Raw genomic sequence first — 21,005 nt, forward strand, 5'->3', positions numbered from 1 at the left:
AATGTGTGTGCGTTCTTATCTTGGTGTCCTCGCAATGAGTGTGTGTATGTGTGTGCGTTCTTGTCTTGGAAAGTCTGTGTGTCCTTGCAGGCTAGCACCTGTGGCTAGGATGTATCCTGTTTCGACAGTGTTGTGGATGGTTTAAGTGAGTGTGTGTGTGAGAGATATTCTGTGTGTGCCCTAACATGTTTTACTGTGAAAATACGTTGCTATGTGTTGTCTCCGTTATAGTAATGCAATAGCAGTAAGCTGGTCATTTGCATAGGAAATAGCACTTCCTTACACTACTCCCAAACGCTGTATTTCAGTACTAACTAAAGTTTAGAATTGAGACCATAAACCCAAACTATATCACTCTTATATTCTCACTATAATTATATGACTATCTGCCGTGTCATTTCTACATACAGGATTCATACTACACTGAACAAAAATATAAACGCAACATGTAAAGCGTTGGTCCCATGTTTCATGATCTGATATAAAAGACCCCAGAAACGTTCCATACGCACAAAAATCTAATTTGTTTACACCCCTGTTTGTGAGCATTTCTCCTATGGTATCGACAGGCATTAGCTACGGACAACGAAAACAATTAATTGCATTTCATCAATGGCAATTTGAATGCACAGAGATAACGTAACGAGATCCTGAGGCCTATTGTTGTGCCATTCATCCACCGCCATCACCTCATGTTTCGGCATGATAATGCACAGCCCCATGATGTCGCAAGGATCTGTACATAATTCCTGGAAGCTGAAAAGGTCCCAGTTCTTCCATGGCCTGCATACTCACCAGACACTTCACCCATTGAACATTTTTCGGGAAGCTCTGGGTCAACGTGTAGGACAGAATGTTCCAGGTCCGCCAATTGAAGAGGAGTGGGACAACATTCCACAGGCCATCAACACCGTGATCAACTCTATGCGAAGGAGATGTCGCACTGCATGAAGCAAATGGTTGCTAGATACTGACATTTTTTAAAGGTATCTGTGACCAACAGATGCATATCTGTATTCCCAGTCATGTGAAATCCAGAGTTTAGGGACAGACTCATTTATTTCAGTTGACTAATTTCCCTGTAAACTATAACTCAGTAATTATTTGAAATTGTTGCATGTTGGGTTATATTTTTGTTCAGTATAGAATGAGACTCATTCAGTTAGTAAAATCCACGGGGCAATGAAAGAGGACGTTAAATTGCTAAATAGGCTCACTCGTTAGTGGAATATCAGCTCTCGTCTGCACATTTGACTTTCTTTTCCTTTTGCCATGAACACTAGAGGTCGCTACAGTAACATTCTAAATGAACATTCTAAAGCGTCATCGTCCAGAAACTGGTACTGTACTAGTGCTGCTGTGCCATTCACCTAGCATCCAAGATCTAGCAGTTTAACCTAATATAGATAACAGGGAAATGTAATTACATTACTGACGACAACGTGATCACTGCTCACAAATGCAGTCATGTTCCACGTATATTACCATTTAAAAGTCCTATTTTCATTATTATCCAGCGACATTATAGCAATAATCTAGTCATTTTTTCTAAACTTCCAGACAGAGCACAGTATATAACCCACTTGGCAAGCGTCAAATCCAGATTGACAGGTTCTGCACCAATCAAATTCTACTTTCTTCTTCTTCTATGATATAATTGTGGTCAGCAAACAAACGTTTAAGGTGCTGGAGTGTGTGGTCAATCACGGTTTACAACATTAGCTCCACACTTCTAAATCCTCCTACCTAACTCGGTACACCTGGAAAATAAAAAAGAGCCCTAATAACTTCTAAAAGACCATCCCCAAATTCCCTTCCAACCCCCGTCCCGTCCCTGTCCAACCTCAATAATCCTACACGTCAATCTTTCCCTCCCTTGAACATACTTACAACAATATAACAACACATGCAAAATCTAAATCACAGTTTCATCAACGATACACTCAAGACACAAACCATTCACATTCTTGCCAATCAGATGTAATGACGGGTTCAATGTACAATGTCCTAGACGTAATCGAGCAAACACCACCTCTTCCTTCCTAATCTGAATTTTGAATCTTGGTCCACCTACCTTTCTTTGAAGGGCATATAAATGCCGGCCCTTTGGCTCAGAGTCTGATATCTTCTGCCACACATCTATCAAAATGGCTTTGATCTTACATTTGGCCTCACCTCTACCCAGTGGAGCATGAACATAAATTCTATCTCATTTTAAAGCCCTTTTGGCAGTCTGGTCAACAATTTCATTCCCTACCACACCGAATGGGCTGGGACACAGCAGAATCTCATTACTACACCCAGTCTCTCGATTCTCCACAATAACATTAATGCCTCCAATAGTAGGTCACTCATATTAGATTTACCAGATGATAAACTATTCAAGACAGACAGGGAATCTGAGCATACTATAATTCTGACAGGTTGTACGTCCTCCACCCACTGGAGGGCAACTACTATCGCCAACAGTTCAACTGAGTATACTGACAGTTCATCTGTTAGTCTTCTACATAACTCCACTTCTACATATCTCCACAATTCAGGAATATTAGCACCTGCTCCTGTGCTCCACTATCTGGGTCCTTGGATCCATCTGTGAAAAGCAGTAAAAATGCATAAAAACTTCTACCAATGTAATTGTCAAACAGTTTCCATATATCACTGATTTATAACCAATCTTTTATTTTCTCTACCAAGGTTAGATCATCAACAGGATTCGGTAGTAATCGCAGAGGAACATCCCCTATTACCATAGAAGGGCCAACCTCCAAAACCAATCAGATTACGATGTGAGCCTTTCTTTTACGCCTGCTATAATAGGTTAAACTGTTTGGGTGAGCCTAGTTAACCCAATCAAAGTATTTTTCGTCATTAATGAATGGTAAAAGACTACATTCCCCGTCAGCTCAACATGCTATGTGATTGTGAACGGTTCTCGCTATCCCGTATCGTTGGGACATCCCTAACCAATTGAAGATGACCTGGTGAAATGGTTAACGTAAGGATTAGGGTTTTGGTTATGGTTAGGCTAAGGGTAGGGATTAGGGTTAGGGTTTAGGATCGGGAAGTCCCAAGGATCCCAGATAGAACTAACCGACTGTGAACGCGCGCAGTCGCGTGTCATTGCGCGCTCTCGTCTGGCTTGAAAAAAGGGGACAGCTCCGTTGCTTAAATCCAGAGGGAGGCACAGGCGGAGCATCTCTGGGTATCACTCGCTGAATTGAACACAACACATTTGGAAATCTGTTTGTCATTTAGTGGCACGCTCCAGGACGCACCTATGCAGGTAGTTGTATGTTTTTTTGGCCCTTTATTTCTCATTACATATTTGTAGTCATATATGCCTGTGAATTATTTGTAAAAACTGTATGGCAATTATGGTAATCAAGCGCATCTGGCCACACTGTTACTAAAATTGTGCCCTGAAAATGAAAGAGCTACGCATGAAATCGTGTCTGTATACAGGCAGAGTGACAATATGTTTTTAAGCAAAAACGAACTGATGGTGAAGAACATACGGTGTCAATATGGGGGTGGGGGTGCTTTTCTACCCTGTAGTTGTAGGAAAAAACATTAGCCTATTTTACATTACTATGGATTTAATTAATAGCCAGCGATGAACTGTAACGTTAGTTGTTCGCTTGAATTCAGTAATTATCTTACAGTATTATTTTATTAGCCTAGCCTATGTGAACTGGACCAAATTAACCCACATTAGATCTAATTGATGTTAGATACAATTGGTGTTAAATGATTAACATTTCTTATTTATAAGCTTGTATAGCTAGGCTAGACAGAAATAATACACCATCAAATGTAAATGAAAGTGTAATGTATTATGTTGTGGAACTTTGAATGGTTGCAGTTAACTGCATCAACCTTCTGTATTCATTCTGGATTTTACATAATAATTTTATAAGCTATAAAAATGTTTTATTAAACATTCTGTCTCTCTCTCTCGCTCTCTCTCGCTCTATATATATATATGTATATATATATATATATATATATATATATATATATATATATATATATATATATATATAAACTCCCACTAATTTATTGGGTAAAACACCAATGTTTCAGCATCACTGTGCCTTCTTCAGGGTTATGTCATGAATACTTGAACCAGGTTATGTAGATAAACAGTGAAACTAGTGCAACCAATGACAATAGGGAGGGGTGTGTCATAATTATTAGGTTGATTAGAATGAATTGAGTGAAATTAGATTGTAAAATACTAGATTATAAAATAATAAAAGCCAGAGCTTGATTAATAAAGGAAATAGCCGAAAGGCTTATGGTACCACTTTTCCCAATGTGTGAATGAAAATGTCTCCCTCCCTTTAGCCAGGTAGAGGCTTGCCTGGGTCTGTGTATGTCTCATGGTTGAGTTATTGGATCTGAACAGCCCTGCTACATTGCTCTTATCATTTCTTTAACACCTCCATAGATTGAACATTTAAAAGGGTTGCGGATGCTGATGAAATAGTGTTCACAGGGTTCTGTCCAAAGTATTGCACTAGAGAATAGGGTGCCATTTGGGACGCATCCCTAATGTTCAGGTCTAGCGAACTCTGAAACCCCAATCACTGAACACCAATTGCTTTTGAATTTGAACTGTCTTGTTCTTGCAGATGGCTGCAACACAGCAAGAGGGCTCGGACCAGAACTTTGATTATATGTTCAAACTGCTTATCATCGGCAACAGCAGTGTAGGAAAAACTTCCTTTCTCTTCCGCTATGCCGATGATTCCTTCACCTCTGCTTTCGTCAGCACTGTGGGCATAGATTTCAAAGTGAAAACAGTCTACAAGAACGACAAGCGGATCAAACTACAGATATGGGTGAGTCTAAAGTGTGATGTTTTTGTGGCATGATACTCTCCTCACTCGAAGAATGTTTCCTACTGTCGAATGTTACAGTATGCGTAGTACTGTTTGCTGTTGTAAAGGAGGTAGTTCAGAACTGTGTCTGTGTGATAAGAAACCTTGCAGGGGACCTAAAGACTCCTATTGTTGGCTCCTAAGCTAATGCCTAGTCCAGTGTTCCCAAACTCGGTCCTGGTGCCCTCAAGGGGTGCATATTTTGTTTTTTGCCCTAGCACTACACAGCTGATTCAAATAGTCAAAGCTTAATGTTGAGATGATTATTTGAATCAGCTGTGTAGACCCTGGCCTATGAATTAGTTCAGTTGGCTGCTGGACTGATGCAGTCTTGTCGTACGAAGGAGACCCAGGTTTGAACCCCGGTTGGTCACTTTGTCATGTCCACAAGAGGTAACTTAGTGCCAATATTACATTTAAAATGCTTTGAAAACAGGAAGTCTGAATTTGTATTTTGTTCTCTGCCCAGTAGCTATGGAATTAAACCTACAGCACTGAGGTACTCTGGGGTTTGCGAGGTTAGTGACAGCAGTTTCAAAAGGATTCAGGAAGGACTTTATTATCTCTGGGTGTCGTTTGTGAGGCCCAGGTCTGACCAATTCAAGCGAAGGGAAAAGGAGAGAGGAGGAGAACATGCAGATAGCTGCGAGAAATAATGATATATACATCGAGCAAAGTGATCATGCTGTTTTTATGTGGCTGCTATGAACGCGAAATGTGTTTCTATGTGATCAGGAGTGTATTCATTCCTCCGATTCTGTTGAAAAACGTTTCTTAAACGGAAGCAAACAGAACAAAATGGGGATAAACATACCAGGATTTTGTCCAATGGAAACCCACATTTGGACTAGTGATTACACCCTAGATCAGCTAGATGCAGGCAAGAGTGTGCAAGGAATGTGTCACTACCTGTGTGCACCTACGTTGTAAACTTTCATTCTTAGGCTGGGTTGTAGCAACCTCATGATTGGTACAGGGAAAATGTTAGTATCATGTAAAAGCCAAAGCCTATCGATGTTACACAGCTGGGTGAATGGAATATGAATGACTGTCATCCAATATGATGTAAAAGAAATAAGGCCATGCTCATTAAAAAAAATTGCATCCTCTCTCTGGTCTCACAGTATTCACAAAGCGTCTCACAGTATTCACAAAGCGTCTCACAGTATTCACAAAGCGTCTCCAAGTAGGAGTGCTGATATAGAATCAGTTGTGCCTTTTTTAGCATAATGAATGGACTGATCAGCACTCCTATCTGATTTTAGATCAGCACTGCTTTATGAATACAGCCTGGTCTCTAGTCATGATCACTTCCTAACCCTAACTACCCTAACCCTTACTAACCCTAACTACCCTAACCCTTACTAACCCTAACTACCCTAACCCTTACTAACCCTAACTACCCTAACCCTTACTAACCCTAACTACCCTAACCCTTACTAACCCTAACTACCCTAACCCTAACTACCCTAACCCTTACTAACCCTAACTACCCTAACCCTTACTAACCCTAACTACCCTAACCCTTACTAACCCTAACCCTAACTACCCTAACCCTTACTAACCCTAACTACCCTAACCCTTACTAACCCTAACTACCCTAACCCTAACTACCCTAACCCTTACTAACCCTAACTACCCTAACCCTTACTAACCCTAACCCTTACTAACCCTAACTACCCTAACCCTTCCTAACCCTAACTACCCTAACCCTTACTAACCCTAACCCTAACTACCCTAACCCTTACTAACCCTAACCCTAACTACCCTAACCCTTACTAACCCTAACTACCCTAACCCTAACTACCCTAACCCTTACTAACCCTAACTACCCTAACCCTTCCTAACCCTAACCCTTACTAACCCTAACTACCCTAACCCTTCCTAACCCTAACTACCCTAACCCTTACTAACCCTAACCCTAACTACCCTAACCCTTACTAACCCTAACCCTAACTACCCTAACCCTTACTAACCCTAACTACCCTAACCCTAACTACCCTAACCCTTACTTACCCTTACTAACCCTAACCCTAACTACCCTAACCCTTACTAACCCTAACTACCCTAACCCTTCCTAACCCTAACTACCCTAACCCTTACTTACCCTTACTAACCCTAACCCTAACTACCCTAACCCTTACTAACCCTAACTACCCTAACCCTTCCTAACCCTAACTACCCTAACCCTTACTTACCCTTACTAACCCTAACCCTTACTAACCCTAACTACCCTAACCCTCCCTAACCCTAACTACCCTAACCCTTACTAACCCTAACTACCCTAACCCTTACTAACCCTAACTACCCTAATCCTTACTTATCCTTACTAACCCTAACCCTAACTACCCTAACCCTTACTTATCCTTACTAACCCTAACCCTTACTAACTCTAATCCTTACTAACCCTAACTACCCTAACCCTTACTTACCCTTACTAACCCTAACCCTAACCGTAACCCTTACTAACCCTAACCCTTACTAACCCTAACCCTTACAAACCCGAATCCTGACTAACCCTAACACTTATTAACCCTTACTAATCATAACCCTAACTAACCCTAACTAACCCTAACCCTAGCTAAACCTTACTAACCCTAACTAACCCTAACCCTAACTATCCCTTACTAACCCTAACCCTTACTAACCCTTACAAACCCTTACTAACCCTAACCCTTACTAACTCTAACCTTAACTAACCCTTACTAACCATAACAATCCCTTACTAACCCTAGCCCTAACCATTACTAAACCTTACAAACCCTTACTAACCTTAACGCTTACTAACCCTAACCCACATTACTGTCTGGAGGATCGAGTGTCTAGTCAAAACGAATACAGGTCAAATTGTGAGTTTTAAATTAGACCTGCACTAACGACTTTGACCAACTGAACACATTAGGCTGCTCACTGTCTGCTGCAGAGTCAATGGCTACTGACTACAGCTGGAATGGAATGTCGACCTAATGCTTACACTACACAAATAATGGCCCAATCTCATGGTTTTTCATTTGTGCCAGGATGATTTTGAACTGTGTTGGTTTTATACCCAAACCAAATCGCCTTGAGAGGATGTTATGCTTGCTGAAGACCCTATGATCTATAGCCCTTTCCTGAAGATATGATCCATTGGAAGCCCCACTAGTCTGATCCATTGGAAGCCCCGCTGGTCTGATCCATTGGAAGCCCCGCTGGTCTGATCCATTGGAAGCCCCGCTGGTCTGATCCATTGGAAGCCCCGCTGGTCTGATCCATTGGAAGCCCCGCTGGTCTGATCCATTGGAAGTCCTGCTGGTCTGATCCATTGGAAGCCCCACTAGTCTGCTACTCACAGATATTAAGCATACTTCTCTACTGAAGACTGTCAAAATCAAACTGCAATCTAGTCAGAAGCCTACCCAGTGGGCACATACTGGTTGAATCAATGTTGTTTCCACGTAATTTCAAAGAAGTTACTTTGAAGCAATGTGGAATAGACATTGAATTGATGTATGTGTCCAGTGGGTATTTGACTAAATCTTCTGATCATCGACTGATATTTCAGTTACCACCCTCTTCTCTAACACTGTACACACATTTTCCCTCTATGAGAACCTGCTGCTGGTGTTTGAGCTATTCTGCCACCAAATGTCTGCTTTACATGAACCAGGTGGTGGCCACACATGGAGAAGAATTAGGCCAGCTATTAATCATCATGTCAATGGTGTATTACAGACAAAACTGTTCTTACTAGAGAAAAAACCAATATGTATCTCAATTATTTTAATGCTTCAAGCGTAGGATGAGAGTATGATTTCAGCAGTGGTGTAAAGTACTTAAGTAAATGTACTTAAAGTACTACTTAAGTAGTTTTTGGGAGTATCTGTACTTTCCTTTACTATTTATATTTTTTGGACAACTTTTACTTTTACTTCACTACATTCATAAAGAAAAGAATGTACTTTCTACTCCATACATTTTCTCAGACACTCAGAAGTACTCGTTACATTTTCACAGGAAAATGGACTCACTAAACAGAGAACATCCCTGGTCATCCCTACTGCCCCTGATCTGGTGGACTCACTAAACAGAGAACATCCCTGGTCATCCCTACTGCCCCTGATCTGGTGTACTCACTAAACAGAGAACATCCCTGGTCATCCCTACTGCCCCTGATCTGGTGGACTCACTAAACAGAGAACATCCCTGGTCATCCCTACTGCCCCTGATCTGGTGGACTCACTAAACAGAGAACATCCCTGGTCATCCCTACTGCCCCTGATCTGGTGTACTCACTAAACAGAGAACATCCCTGGTCATCCCTACTGCCCCTGATCTAGTGGACTCACTAAACAGAGAACATCCCTGGTCATCCCTACTGCCCCTGATCTGGTGGACTCACTAAACAGAGAACATCCCTGGTCATCCCTGCTGCCCCTGATCTGGTGGACTCACTAAACAGAGAACATCCCTGGTCATCCCTACTGCCCCTGATCTGGTGGACTCACTAAACAGAGAACATCCCTGGTCATCCCTGCTGCCCCTGATCTGGTGGACTCACTAAACAGAGAACATCCCTGGTCATCCCTACTGCCCCTGATCTGGTGGACTCACTAAACAGAGAACATCCCTGGTCATCCCTACTGCCCCTGATCTGGTGTACTCACTAAACAGAGAACATCCCTGGTCATCCCTACTGCCCCTGATCTGGTGGACTCACTAAACAGAGAACATCCCTGGTCATCCCTACTGCACCTTATCTAGTGGACTCACTAAACAGAGAACATCCCTGGTCATCCCTACTGCCCCTGATCTGGTGTACTCACTAAACAGAGAACATCCCTGGTCATCCCTACTGCCCGTGATCTGGTGTACTCACTAAACAGAGAACATCCCTGGTCATCCCTACTGCCCCTGATCTGGTGTACTCACTAAACAGAGAACATCCCTGGTCATCCCTACTGCCCCTGATCTGGTGTACTCACTAAACAGAGAACATCCCTGGTCATCCCTACTGCCCCTGATCTAGTGGACTCACTAAACAGAGACCATCCCTGGTCATCCCTACTGCCCCTGATCTAGTGGACTCACTAAACAGAGAACATCCCTGGTCATCACTACTGCCCCTGATCTGGTGGACTCACTAAACAGAGAACATCCCTGGTCATCCCTGCTGCCCCTGATCTGGTGCACTCACTAAACAGAGAACATCCCTGGTCATCCCTACTGCCCCTGATCTGGTGGACTCACTAAACAGAGAACATCCCTGGTCATCCCTACTGCCCCTGATCTGGTGTACTCACTAAACAGAGAACATCCCTGGTCATCCCTACTGCCCCTGATCTGGTGGACTCACTAAACAGAGAACATCCCTGGTCATCCCTACTGCCCCTGATCTGGTGGACTCACTAAACAGAGAACATCCCTGGTCATCCCTGCTGCCCCTGATCTGGTGGACTCACTAAACAGAGAACATCCCTGGTCATCCCTACTGCCCCTGATCTGGTGGACTCACTAAACAGAGAACATCCCTGGTCATCCCTGCTGCCCCTGATCTGGTGGACTCACTAAACAGAGAACATCCCTGGTCATCCCTACTGCCCCTGATCTGGTGGACTCACTAAACAGAGAACATCCCTGGTCATCCCTACTGCACCTTATCTAGTGGACTCACTAAACAGAGAACATCCCTGGTCATCCCTACTGCCCCTGATCTGGTGTACTCACTAAACAGAGCACATCCCTGGTCATCCCTACTGCCCCTGATCTGGTGTACTCACTAAACAGAGAACATCCCTGGTCATCCCTACTGCCCCTGATCTGGTGTACTCACTAAACAGAGAACATCCCTGGTCATCCCTACTGCCCCTGATCTGGTGTACTCACTAAACAGAGAACATCCCTGGTCATCCCTACTGCCCCTGATCTAGTGGACTCACTAAACAGAGACCATCCCTGGTCATCCCTACTTCCCCTGATCTGGTGTACTCACTAAACAGAGAACATCCCTGGTCATCCCTACTGCCCCTGATCTGGTGTACTCACTAAACAGAGAACATCCCTGGTCATCCCTACTGCCCCTGATCTGGTGGACTCACTAAACAGAGAACATCCCTGGTCATCCCTACTGCCCCTGATCTGGTGGACTCACTAAACAGAGAACATCCCTGGTCATCCCTGCTGCCCCTGATCTGGTGGACTCACTAAACAGAGAACATCCCTGGTCATCCCTACTGCCCCTGATCTGGTGGACTCACTAAACAGAGAACATCCCTGGTCATCCCTGCTGCCCCTGATCTGGTGGACTCACTAAACAGAGAACATCCCTGGTCATCCCTACTGCCCCTGATCTGGTGGACTCACTAAACAGAGAACATCCCTGGTCATCCCTACTGCACCTTATCTAGTGGACTCACTAAACAGAGAACATCCCTGGTCATCCCTACTGCCCCTGATCTGGTGTACTCACTAAACAGAGAACATCCCTGGTCATCCCTACTGCCCCTGATCTGGTGTACTCACTAAACAGAGAACATCCCTGGTCATCCCTACTGCCCCTGATCTGGTGTACTCACTAAACAGAGAACATCCCTGGTCATCCCTACTGCCCCTGATCTGGTGTACTCACTAAACAGAGAACATCCCTGGTCATCCCTACTGCCCCTGATCTAGTGGACTCACTAAACAGAGACCATCCCTGGTCATCCCTACTTCCCCTGATCTGGTGTACTCACTAAACAGAGAACATCCCTGGTCATCCCTACTGCCCCTGATCTAGTGGACTCACTAAACAGAGAACATCCCTGGTCATCCCTACTGCCCCTGATCTGGTGGACTCACTAAACAGAGAACATCCCTGGTCATCCCTGCTGCCCCTGATCTGGTGCACTCACTAAACAGAGAATATCCCTGGTCATCCCTACTGCCCCTGATCTGGTGGACTCACTAAACAGAGAACATCCCTGGTCATCCCTACTGCCCCTGATCTGGTGTACTCACTAAACAGAGAACATCCCTGGTCATCCCTACTGCCTCTGATCTGGAGGATTCACTAAACAGAGAACATCCCTGGTCATCCCTACTGCCCCGGATCTGGTGGACTCACTAAAAGCAAATGCTTCTTTTATAAATGATGTCTGAACATTGGAGTGTGTCCTTGGCTATCCGTAAATAAAATAAAAAACACAATTGTGCCGTCTGGTTTGCTTAATATAAGGAAGTTGAAATGATTTATACTTTTACTTTTACTTTTGATACTTAAATATATTTGAAACCAAATACTTTTAGACTTTTACTCAAGTCGTATTTTACTGGCTGACTTTCACTTTTACTTGAGTCATTTTCTATTAAGGTATATTTACTTTTACTCAAGTATGAGAGTTGAGTACTTTTTCCACCACTGGATTTCAGCCATGTTTAGAGAGAGTAAGTCTTTGTTGCATGGAGGATTTAGCTTCTAATGTTGACCAGTGACCACAAAGCAAGTGTAATATTGTATCAATACAGTAATTTTACTTAGCAACAGTCATTTTTTTATATATTTTTTATTTTACCTTTATTTAACCAGGTAGGCTAGTTGAGAACAAGTTCTCATTTACAATTGCGACCTGGCCAAGATAAAGCAAAGCAGTTCGACAGATACAACGACACAGAGTTACACATGGAGTAAAACAAACATACAGTCAATAATACAGTATAAACAAGTCTATATACAATGTGAGCAAATGAGGTGAGAAGGGAGGTAAAGGCAAAAAAGGCCATGGTGGCAAAGTAAATACAATATAGCAAGTAAAACACTGGAATGGTAGTTTTGCAATGGAAGAATGTGCAAAGTAGAAATACAAATAATGGGGTGCAAAGGAGCAAAATAAATAAATAAATAAAATACAGTTGGGAAAGAGGTAGTTGTTTGGGCTAAATTATAGGTGGGCTATGTACAGGTGCAGTAATCTGTGAGCTGCTCTGACAGTTGGTGCTTAAAGCTAGTGAGGGAGATAAGTGTTTCCAGTTTCAGAGATTTTTGTAGTTCGTTCCAGTCATTGGCAGCAGAGAACTGGAAGGAGAGGCGGCCAAAGAAAGAATTGGTTTTGGGGGTGACTAGAGAGATATACCTGCTGGAGCGTGTGCTACAGGTGGGAGATGCTATGGTGACCAGCGAGCTGAGATAAGGGGGGACTTTACCTAGCAGGGTCTTGTAGATGACATGGAGCCAGTGGGTTTGGCGACGAGTATGAAGCGAGGGCCAGCCAACGAGAGCGTACAGGTCGCAATGGTGGGTAGTATATGGGGCTTTGGTGATAAAACGGATTGCACTGTGATAGACTGCATCAAATTTGTTGAGTAGGGTATTGGAGGCTATTTTGTAAATGACATCGCCAAAGTCGAGGATTGGTAGGATGGTCAGTTTTACAAGGGTATGTTTGGCAGCATGAGTGAAGGATGCTTTGTTGCGAAATAGGAAGCCAATTCTAGATTTAACTTTGGATTGGAGATGTTTGATATGGGTCTGGAAGGAGAGTTTACAGTCTAACCAGACACCTAAGTATTTGTAGTTGTCCACGTATTCTAAGTCAGAGCCGTCCAGAGTAGTGATGTTGGACAGGCGGGTAGGTGCAGGTAGCGATCGGTTGAAGAGCATGCATTTAGTTTTACTTGTATTTAAGAGCAATGGAAGCATGTGAAATTATATTTTCATTTATGTGATACCAAATACAAAACCTGAAACACATAAACAATTTACAGTAAATCCAAAGGACTCCTTCACCTTCATGAGTCATTAGCATGCCCTCCCTCGACCTGGTCTCATCTGAGTCCCTCTCTGTCCAAATTAATATCACTCACTCCTGAATGTGCTACCAGACCCTGCCATACACTGAAACCATGGAAACAGGTCTGGAGCTAGCTAGCACAGAGGAGGTAGCTGTGGCACAGGGGTTATACAATACAACCAGACTCATAACATTGATTTTGGGAAACGGTGTTAGCAGTTAGCTAGCGGGTAGTGGGTCCTAGGCTTGGTCACTCTGCCCTGGCTGTCTGTAATCAGAGGTCTACACAGCTTTGCCGGATATCTGAAATGCTTGAAATCGAGTTTTGCGGTCTCGAGGAGTTTTATTAGTATCGATTTATCATTTACGTTGCAGCTGTCTTCCATCATGGCTAACTTAGAGAGGCTTAAAGAGTGTTAGAGGGACGTAGCTACAATGGCTGGATACAATTGTAGTGCAATGTCTCCACTTTTACTGAGACTATACTGCAGTAATGAGCTTTAACAGCTTTAGAATATCAGATTCCATTTATAAATTAGGGTTAGATCCAACTAAACAAAGTCAAGCCATCAAGGCAGTCTGAGGAAGACATCAGCTTGATGTCGAAAACGTCAGTTACCTGTATTCATCCTGAACAATGAATTAAAGTGAGCAAATAAGAAATTAATTGAATGTTTTTTGTGGAGTACACCTCTCTGCCTCAAACGAGTCCTTTTGGAGGTTTTTCTTGGTAAGCCCCATCAAGCTTTATGAAAACAATATTTATGAACTGCCGTTACAGTGTATATACAGCACTTGACAATAGGCAGTTTACACTGTTATGGGGGGGATAATTTCACCTCATCCACCACTGGTCAGGGTTGGGGAGTAACAGATTACAAAAAAACGGTAACTATAATCCGTTACGTTACCAGCAAAAATATTGTAATCAGATTACAGATACTTTTGAAAAACTAAATGATTACTGAGAGGATTACTTTTATATTCAGAAAGGATATTTGCGGGAAAAAAATCTGTTTCTCAAACTGTGCACTGGGGCCTCCCACTCCTCTTTCTGTTCTGGTTAGAGCCAGTTCTGTGAAGGGAGTAGTACACAGCGTTGTACGAGATCTTCAGTTTCTTGCCAATTTCTTGCATGGAACAGCCTTAATTTCTCAGAACAGAAATTTCAGAAGAAAGTTATTTGTTTCTGGCCATTTTGAGCCTGTAATCGAACCCACAAATGCTAATGCTCCAGATACTCAACTAGTCTAAAGAAGGCCAGTTTTATTGCTTCTCTAATCAGGACAGCAGTTTTCAGCTGTGCTAACATAATTGCAAAAGGGTTTTCTAATGATCAATTAGCCTTTTAAAATGATAAACTTGGATTAGCTAATACAACGTGCCATTTGAACACAGGAGTGATGGTTGCTGATAATGGGCCTCTGTACGCCTATGTAGATATTCCATATTCCAGATACAATAGTCCAGCTTCAATAGTCATTTACAACATTAAAAATGTCTACACTGTATTTCTGATCAACTTGATGTTATTTTAATGGACAATTTTTTTTCTTCTTTCAAAAACCAGGACATTTCTAAGTGACCCCAAACGTTTGAATGGTATTGTGAAAATATACAGTATGAATCAAAAGTTTGGACACAGCTACTCATTCCAGGACTTTTCTTTATTTTGACTTTTTTCTACATTGTAGAATAGTAGTGAAGACATCAAAACTATGAAATAACACATGGAATCATGTAGTAACCAAAAAAGGCAGCCAGCAGCTTCCTGTGGTCGTGTCTCAAATGGCACCCTATTCCCTATGAGCCCTGGTCAAAGGTAAGGCACTTTTTAGGGAATAGGGTCCCATTTCAGATGCGGCCGCGGTCTTTATTATCCTCCCATCTCTCATCGTTAGACGCCGACATTTAACCACCTCGCTTTTCTGAAGAACAGCTGGCTTGTTTCCGGAAGGCGTCTTTTGTTCCCCCGACGAGGTGTGTGTGTGTGTGTGTGTGTGCCTGCCTATCTCCCTGGATATGTTTTGACAACCCACTTACGTCAGACTAGTCACTGTGTTGAATCGCATCTCAAACTCTCTTTGTCTTTTTGTGAACATTTCAACCCTGCATTAAAACTAGTTCATCCTCCTTCTTCACTCTTATGCAAAAACATTTTTAAAAAAAGTTTAAATCTGAAGAAAAATGGGTACAAATCATTCTAATGAACAATGTGTTCTTATACCATGGCATTGTTGAATACTCATTTCTGATTGGCTTGAAGGGCATTCTAGAGCATGCATTATTTCCCTGTAACGCACGGTAGAATTCAATGGCTATAGTTCGTTCTTGCATGTTCTATGTTTGAGCTGCTTTTTGAAAGTTGCTTTTGAATTAGATTTTCATAATAGCAAACTAGGACTGATGGTTTGGTTAACTAAACTAGCAAGTCTGTTTGGTTACCGAGGCAACTACTGTCTAACTGCTTTAGTGGATGTTGAACACATTTATAGCCACGATATAAAAGGGATAATCAACTCGTGGCTCAATGCGCTCCGTGGAACACACCTTCCACGTTATTCATTGTCTTCCACAGAACCCATAGCCTCTTGTTGATTATCCTTTACATATTAATTGACTTGTGATTCAAATGGAAATATTTGTCCTATTATTAGCTCATTAGCTTGACTAAACATGAGCGGTGATAATTACTGCAGTTGTCTGGTCAAACTCCTAAAGCTTTTTTAGTCTGTCAGATGTTAACCCTAGACCTAACCCTAAAGCCTTGGGTTACATCTCAGCTGCAGTAGTGATTCAGTGGATGAGATAATGCCATACGGTAGAGATTCATTGTGACTGCAACCCAAATATCACCCTATTATCTATAGGCCCTGGTCAAAAGTAGTGCACTACATAGGGAACAGGCTGCCACTTGGGACGCACACCTGCGCCTTTGAATAAGCAGCCGCGTGGGATAATAATTTAACTGGAAAAGCAGGGGGTCCTAAGCCTTTCAAAGATGTCACTGTGTGATGCAGGCTATTGCAGATGAAAACGCAGCAAGGAACTTTGGTTAGATCTTTCTGGGAGCATATTATGCACTGTAGCATTTGAACAAACAGGGATTGATTCCAAAGAGTATCTACTGCCATGATTCCAAAGAGTATCTACTGCCATGATTCCAAAGAGTATCTACTGCCATGATTCCAAAGAGTATCTACTGTTATAGTAGTATCTACTGCCATGATTCCAAAGAGTATCTACTGTTATAGTAGTATCCACTGTTATAGTAGTACTAGGTGCATTCTCTTCCTGATTTCCTCTTAAATAGTTTCAACTAGATATTCCACTTTCCGTTTCCTTCCCAAATCCCTTCATTCTGTATAGTCAAGTGAAGGAAATGTCTGCCGTTCACTTCATAAATGGGAAGCATTAAACTGACTTACAGTAAATCTAGCAGGACATTCATAACATACACTACATGACCAAAAGTATGTGGACACCTGCTCATCGAACAGCTCATTCCAAATTCATGGGCATTAACATACCTCCCTTTGCTGCTATAACAGCCTCCACTCTTCTGGGAAGGCTTTCCATTTGATGTTGGAACATTGTTGCCGGGACTTGCTTCCATTCAGCCACAATAGCATTAGTGAGGTTGGGCACTGATGTTGGGCGATTTGGCCTGGCTCGCATTTGGCGTTCCAATTCATCCCAAAGGTTTTTGATGGAGCTGAGGTCAGGGCTCTGTGCATGCCAGTCAAGTTCTTCCAAACCGATCTCAACAAACTATTTCTGTATAGACCTTACTTTGTGCATAGGGACATCGTCATGCTGAAACAGGAAAGGGCCTTCCCCAAACTTTTGCCACAATGTTGGAAGCACAGAATCGTCTGGAATGTCATTGAAATCATTAGATTTCCCTTCACTGAAACTAAGGGGCCTAGCCCGAACCATGAAAAACAGCCCCAGACCATTAGTCCTCCTCCACCAAATATTACAGTTGACACTATGCATTGGGGCAGGTAGTGTTCTCCTGGCATCCAACAAACCCAGATTCGTCTGTCATACTGCCAGATGATGAAGAGTGATTCATCACTCCAGAGAACGCGTTTCCACGCTCCAGAGTCCAATGGTGGCAAGCTTTACACCACCCAAGCCGACGCTTGGAATTGCGCATGGTGATCTTTGGCTTGTGTGCAGCTGTGTGGCCTACCACTTCACGGCTGAGCTGTTGTTGCTCCTAGATGTTTCCACTTCACAATAACAGTACTTGTAGTTGACCGGGGAAGCTCTAGCAGGGCAGAAATTTGATGAACTGACTTGTTGGCGGGGCCATGTTGAAAGTCACTGAGCTCTTCAGTAAGGCCATTCTACTGCCAATGTTTGTCTATAGAGATTGCATGGCTATGGGTTTGATTTTATACACCTAACAGCAACGGTGTGGCTGAAATAACATAATACACTAATTTGAAGGGGTGTCCACATACTTTTGAATATATAGTGTATTAATCAATTCAACCGTTAACACAGCTCTCATCATGACCCGTCCAAGGCAGTCAGTGACACTTCTGAGTGAACTATTGTCACTTTGTTCCTGTTGCCTCGTGTGTGGTATCGGACAACCAAAGACGTTCATTAGCTTCAGAGAGAGGTGTTTTGTCCACAGATTCATTCACAGCTCTCCACTGCTCCATTCTGGGGCTGTGTAAACTGTAGAGTAGGGCATGCCTATTCATCTTGAGCTATATATAACCCTCCTTGTCCTACCTCCAAGCCTGTTGGGAGAAAACTGAGAGAGAAAGAGAGGGGGGTGGGAAGAGGTAGAGAGGCAGAGCAATGGAGAGTTGGAGAGAGAGAGAGGTGGGGGAGGATAGAGAAAGAGCTGAGTATCTTTTCTGCTCATTTTTTATCCCTCATTTCATTCAAGGACATTTCAGCAGTGCTCGGCTGAAAAGGCCTTGTCACACTGTCTGTAAGCGTTGTCCTTATCACCATGAAAAGCCACACACTTCAGTAGCAAGCAGTATGCATCACTTTACCCGTGTTTGTAGGCTTTGGTGTCATTATTCTGTGCAACATTTTCACAGTCAAAATCGCACAGAAATGTTTATTACACTTACGCTAAGTCGTGCAATACAGTAAGGCAGCATTCAACTTGACAGACACGAGTTGTTGTACATTATCAATTTCAATGAAAGACACGAGTTGTACATCTATCAATTTCAATGAATGAGTCTTGAACCTGTGTGTGAAGTATGTCCTTTGCTCAGTGCAGTAACTAAGGAAATCATGGGTTTGTTAGTAACTAAGGGAATCAGGGGTTTGTTAGTAACTGAGGGGATCAGGGGGTTGTTAGTAACTAAGGGAATTAGGGGTTGTTAGTAACTAAGGGAATCAGTAACTAAGGGAATTAGGGGTTGTTAGTAACTAAGGGAATCAGTAACTAAGGGAATTAGGGGTTGTTAGTAACTAAGGGAATCAGGGGTTAATTAGGAACTAAGGGAATTAGGGGTTTGTTAGTTACTAACAACCCCCTGAACCCTTCAGTTACTAAGGGAATCAGGGGTTTGTTAGTAACTGAGGGGGATCAGGGGTTTGTTAGTAACTAAGGGAATCAGGGGTTCGTTAGTAACTAAGGGAATTAGGGGTTTGTTAGTAACTGAGGGGGATCAGGGGTTTGTTAGTAACTAAGGGAATCAGGGGTTCGTTAGTAACTAAGGGAATTAGGGGTTTGTTAGTAACTGAGGGGATCAGGGGGTTGTTAGTAAACTAAGGGAATCAGGGGTTTGTTAGTAACTGAGGGGATCAGGGGGTTGTTAGTAAACTAAGGGAATCAGGGGGTTGTTAGTAACTAAGGGAATCAGGGGTTAATTAAGAACTGAGGGAATTGGGGGTTTGTTAGTAAACTAAGAAATCAGGGGTTTGTTAGTAACTTAAGGAGATGGCCGCCGTTTTACTGTCTCCTAACCAATTGTGCTATTATGTGTTTTTTTCTGCAACTGTATCTTACGGAAGAAAAGAGCTTCTGGATATCAGGACAGCGATCACTCACCTCAGATTAGACAAAGATTTCTTCAACAACAACAAGCAGGACTCAAACGATATTCTCCAAACACCCCACAGGGCAGACATCCCAATTATTCGCAAAAGGAAGCGACGCAGAGGACGAAGAGCCGGATGCCTCGTCCGAACCCGCAGAAGACAACTAGGAAAGCTGCCGTTACCGTCAATATTACTCCCCAACGTGCAATCATTGGACAATAAACTAGACGAGGTAAGATCACGAATATCCTACCAATGGGACATCAAAAACTGTAATATCCTATGCTTCACGGAATCGTGACTGAATGACGACATGGATATTCAGCTAGCGGGATACACGCTGCACCGGCAGGATAGAACAGCACACTGCACACTGATCTACCATTCTGGGGGGGGGGGGGGGCAGGCAGTCTGTGCATATTTGTAAACAACAGCTGGTGCACGAAATCTAAAGAAGTCTCAAGATTTTTCTCGCCTGAAGTAGAGTATATTGTGATAATCTGCAGGCCACACTACTTGCCTAAAGAGTTCTCAGCTATACTTTTTGTGGCTGTTTATTTACCACCACAGACAGATGCTGGCACTAAGACCGCACTCAGTCAGCTGAATAAGGAAATAAGCACACAGCAAACCACTCACCCAGAGCCGGCGCTCCTAGTGGCCGGAGACTTTAATGCAGGGAAACTTAAATCAGTTCTACCAAATCTCTATCAACATGTTAAATGTGCAACCAGAGGGAAACAATTCTAGATCACCTGTACTCCACACACAGAGATGCGTACAAAGCTCTCCCTCGCCCTCCATTTGGTATATCCGACCACAACTCTATCCTCCTGATTCTGATTATCAGAAAGCACCACTCGGTCTGACTGGGTCTATAAAAAATGTTCAGATGAAGCAGATGCTAAACTACAGGACTTCGTTGCTATCACAGACTGGAACATGTTCCGGGATTCTTCCAATAACATTGAGGAATGCACCACATCAGTCACCGGCTTTATCAATAAGTGCATTGAGGACATTGTCCCCACAGTGACTGTACGTACATACCCCAACCAGAAGCCATGGATTACAGGCAACATTCACACTGAGCTAAAGGGTAGAGCTTCCGCTTTCAAGGTGCGGGATTCTAACCTGGAAGCTTACAAGAAATCCCGCTATACCCTGCGACGAACCATCAAACAGGCAAAGCGTCAATACAGGGCTAAGATTGAATCATACTACACCAGCTCCGACGCTCGTCGGATGTGGCAGGCTTGCAAACTATTAGACTACAAAGGGAAGCACAGCCGCGAGCTGCCCAGTGACACGAGCCTACCAGACGAGCTAAATCACTTCTATGCTC

The 21,005-nt window shown here is 43.0% G+C and overlaps 1 protein-coding gene across 2 annotated transcripts in view; it reads left to right on the forward strand.

Annotated features, from left to right (window-relative positions):
* The first annotated feature begins 2,953 nt into the window (after positions 1 to 2,953).
* Positions 2,954 to 21,005, forward strand: part of LOC109868692 (ras-related protein Rab-3C) — a 71,417-nt gene continuing 53,365 nt past the window's right edge. The window contains exons 1-2 of one of the 2 annotated variants that reach the window (XM_020458416.2): positions 2,954 to 3,286; positions 4,638 to 4,847. In XM_020458416.2, the coding sequence (XP_020314005.1) occupies positions 3,281 to 3,286; positions 4,638 to 4,847 (216 nt within the window). In that variant the 5' untranslated portion in view covers positions 2,954 to 3,280. Of the gene's footprint in view, positions 3,290 to 4,637; positions 4,848 to 21,005 lie in introns of both variants that reach the window. The other variant, XM_020458415.2, reaches the window with a different exon arrangement.

The sequence above is a fragment of the Oncorhynchus kisutch genome, linkage group LG23 (genome assembly GCF_002021735.2).
Source record: "Oncorhynchus kisutch isolate 150728-3 linkage group LG23, Okis_V2, whole genome shotgun sequence".
NCBI lineage: Eukaryota > Metazoa > Chordata > Actinopteri > Salmoniformes > Salmonidae > Oncorhynchus > Oncorhynchus kisutch.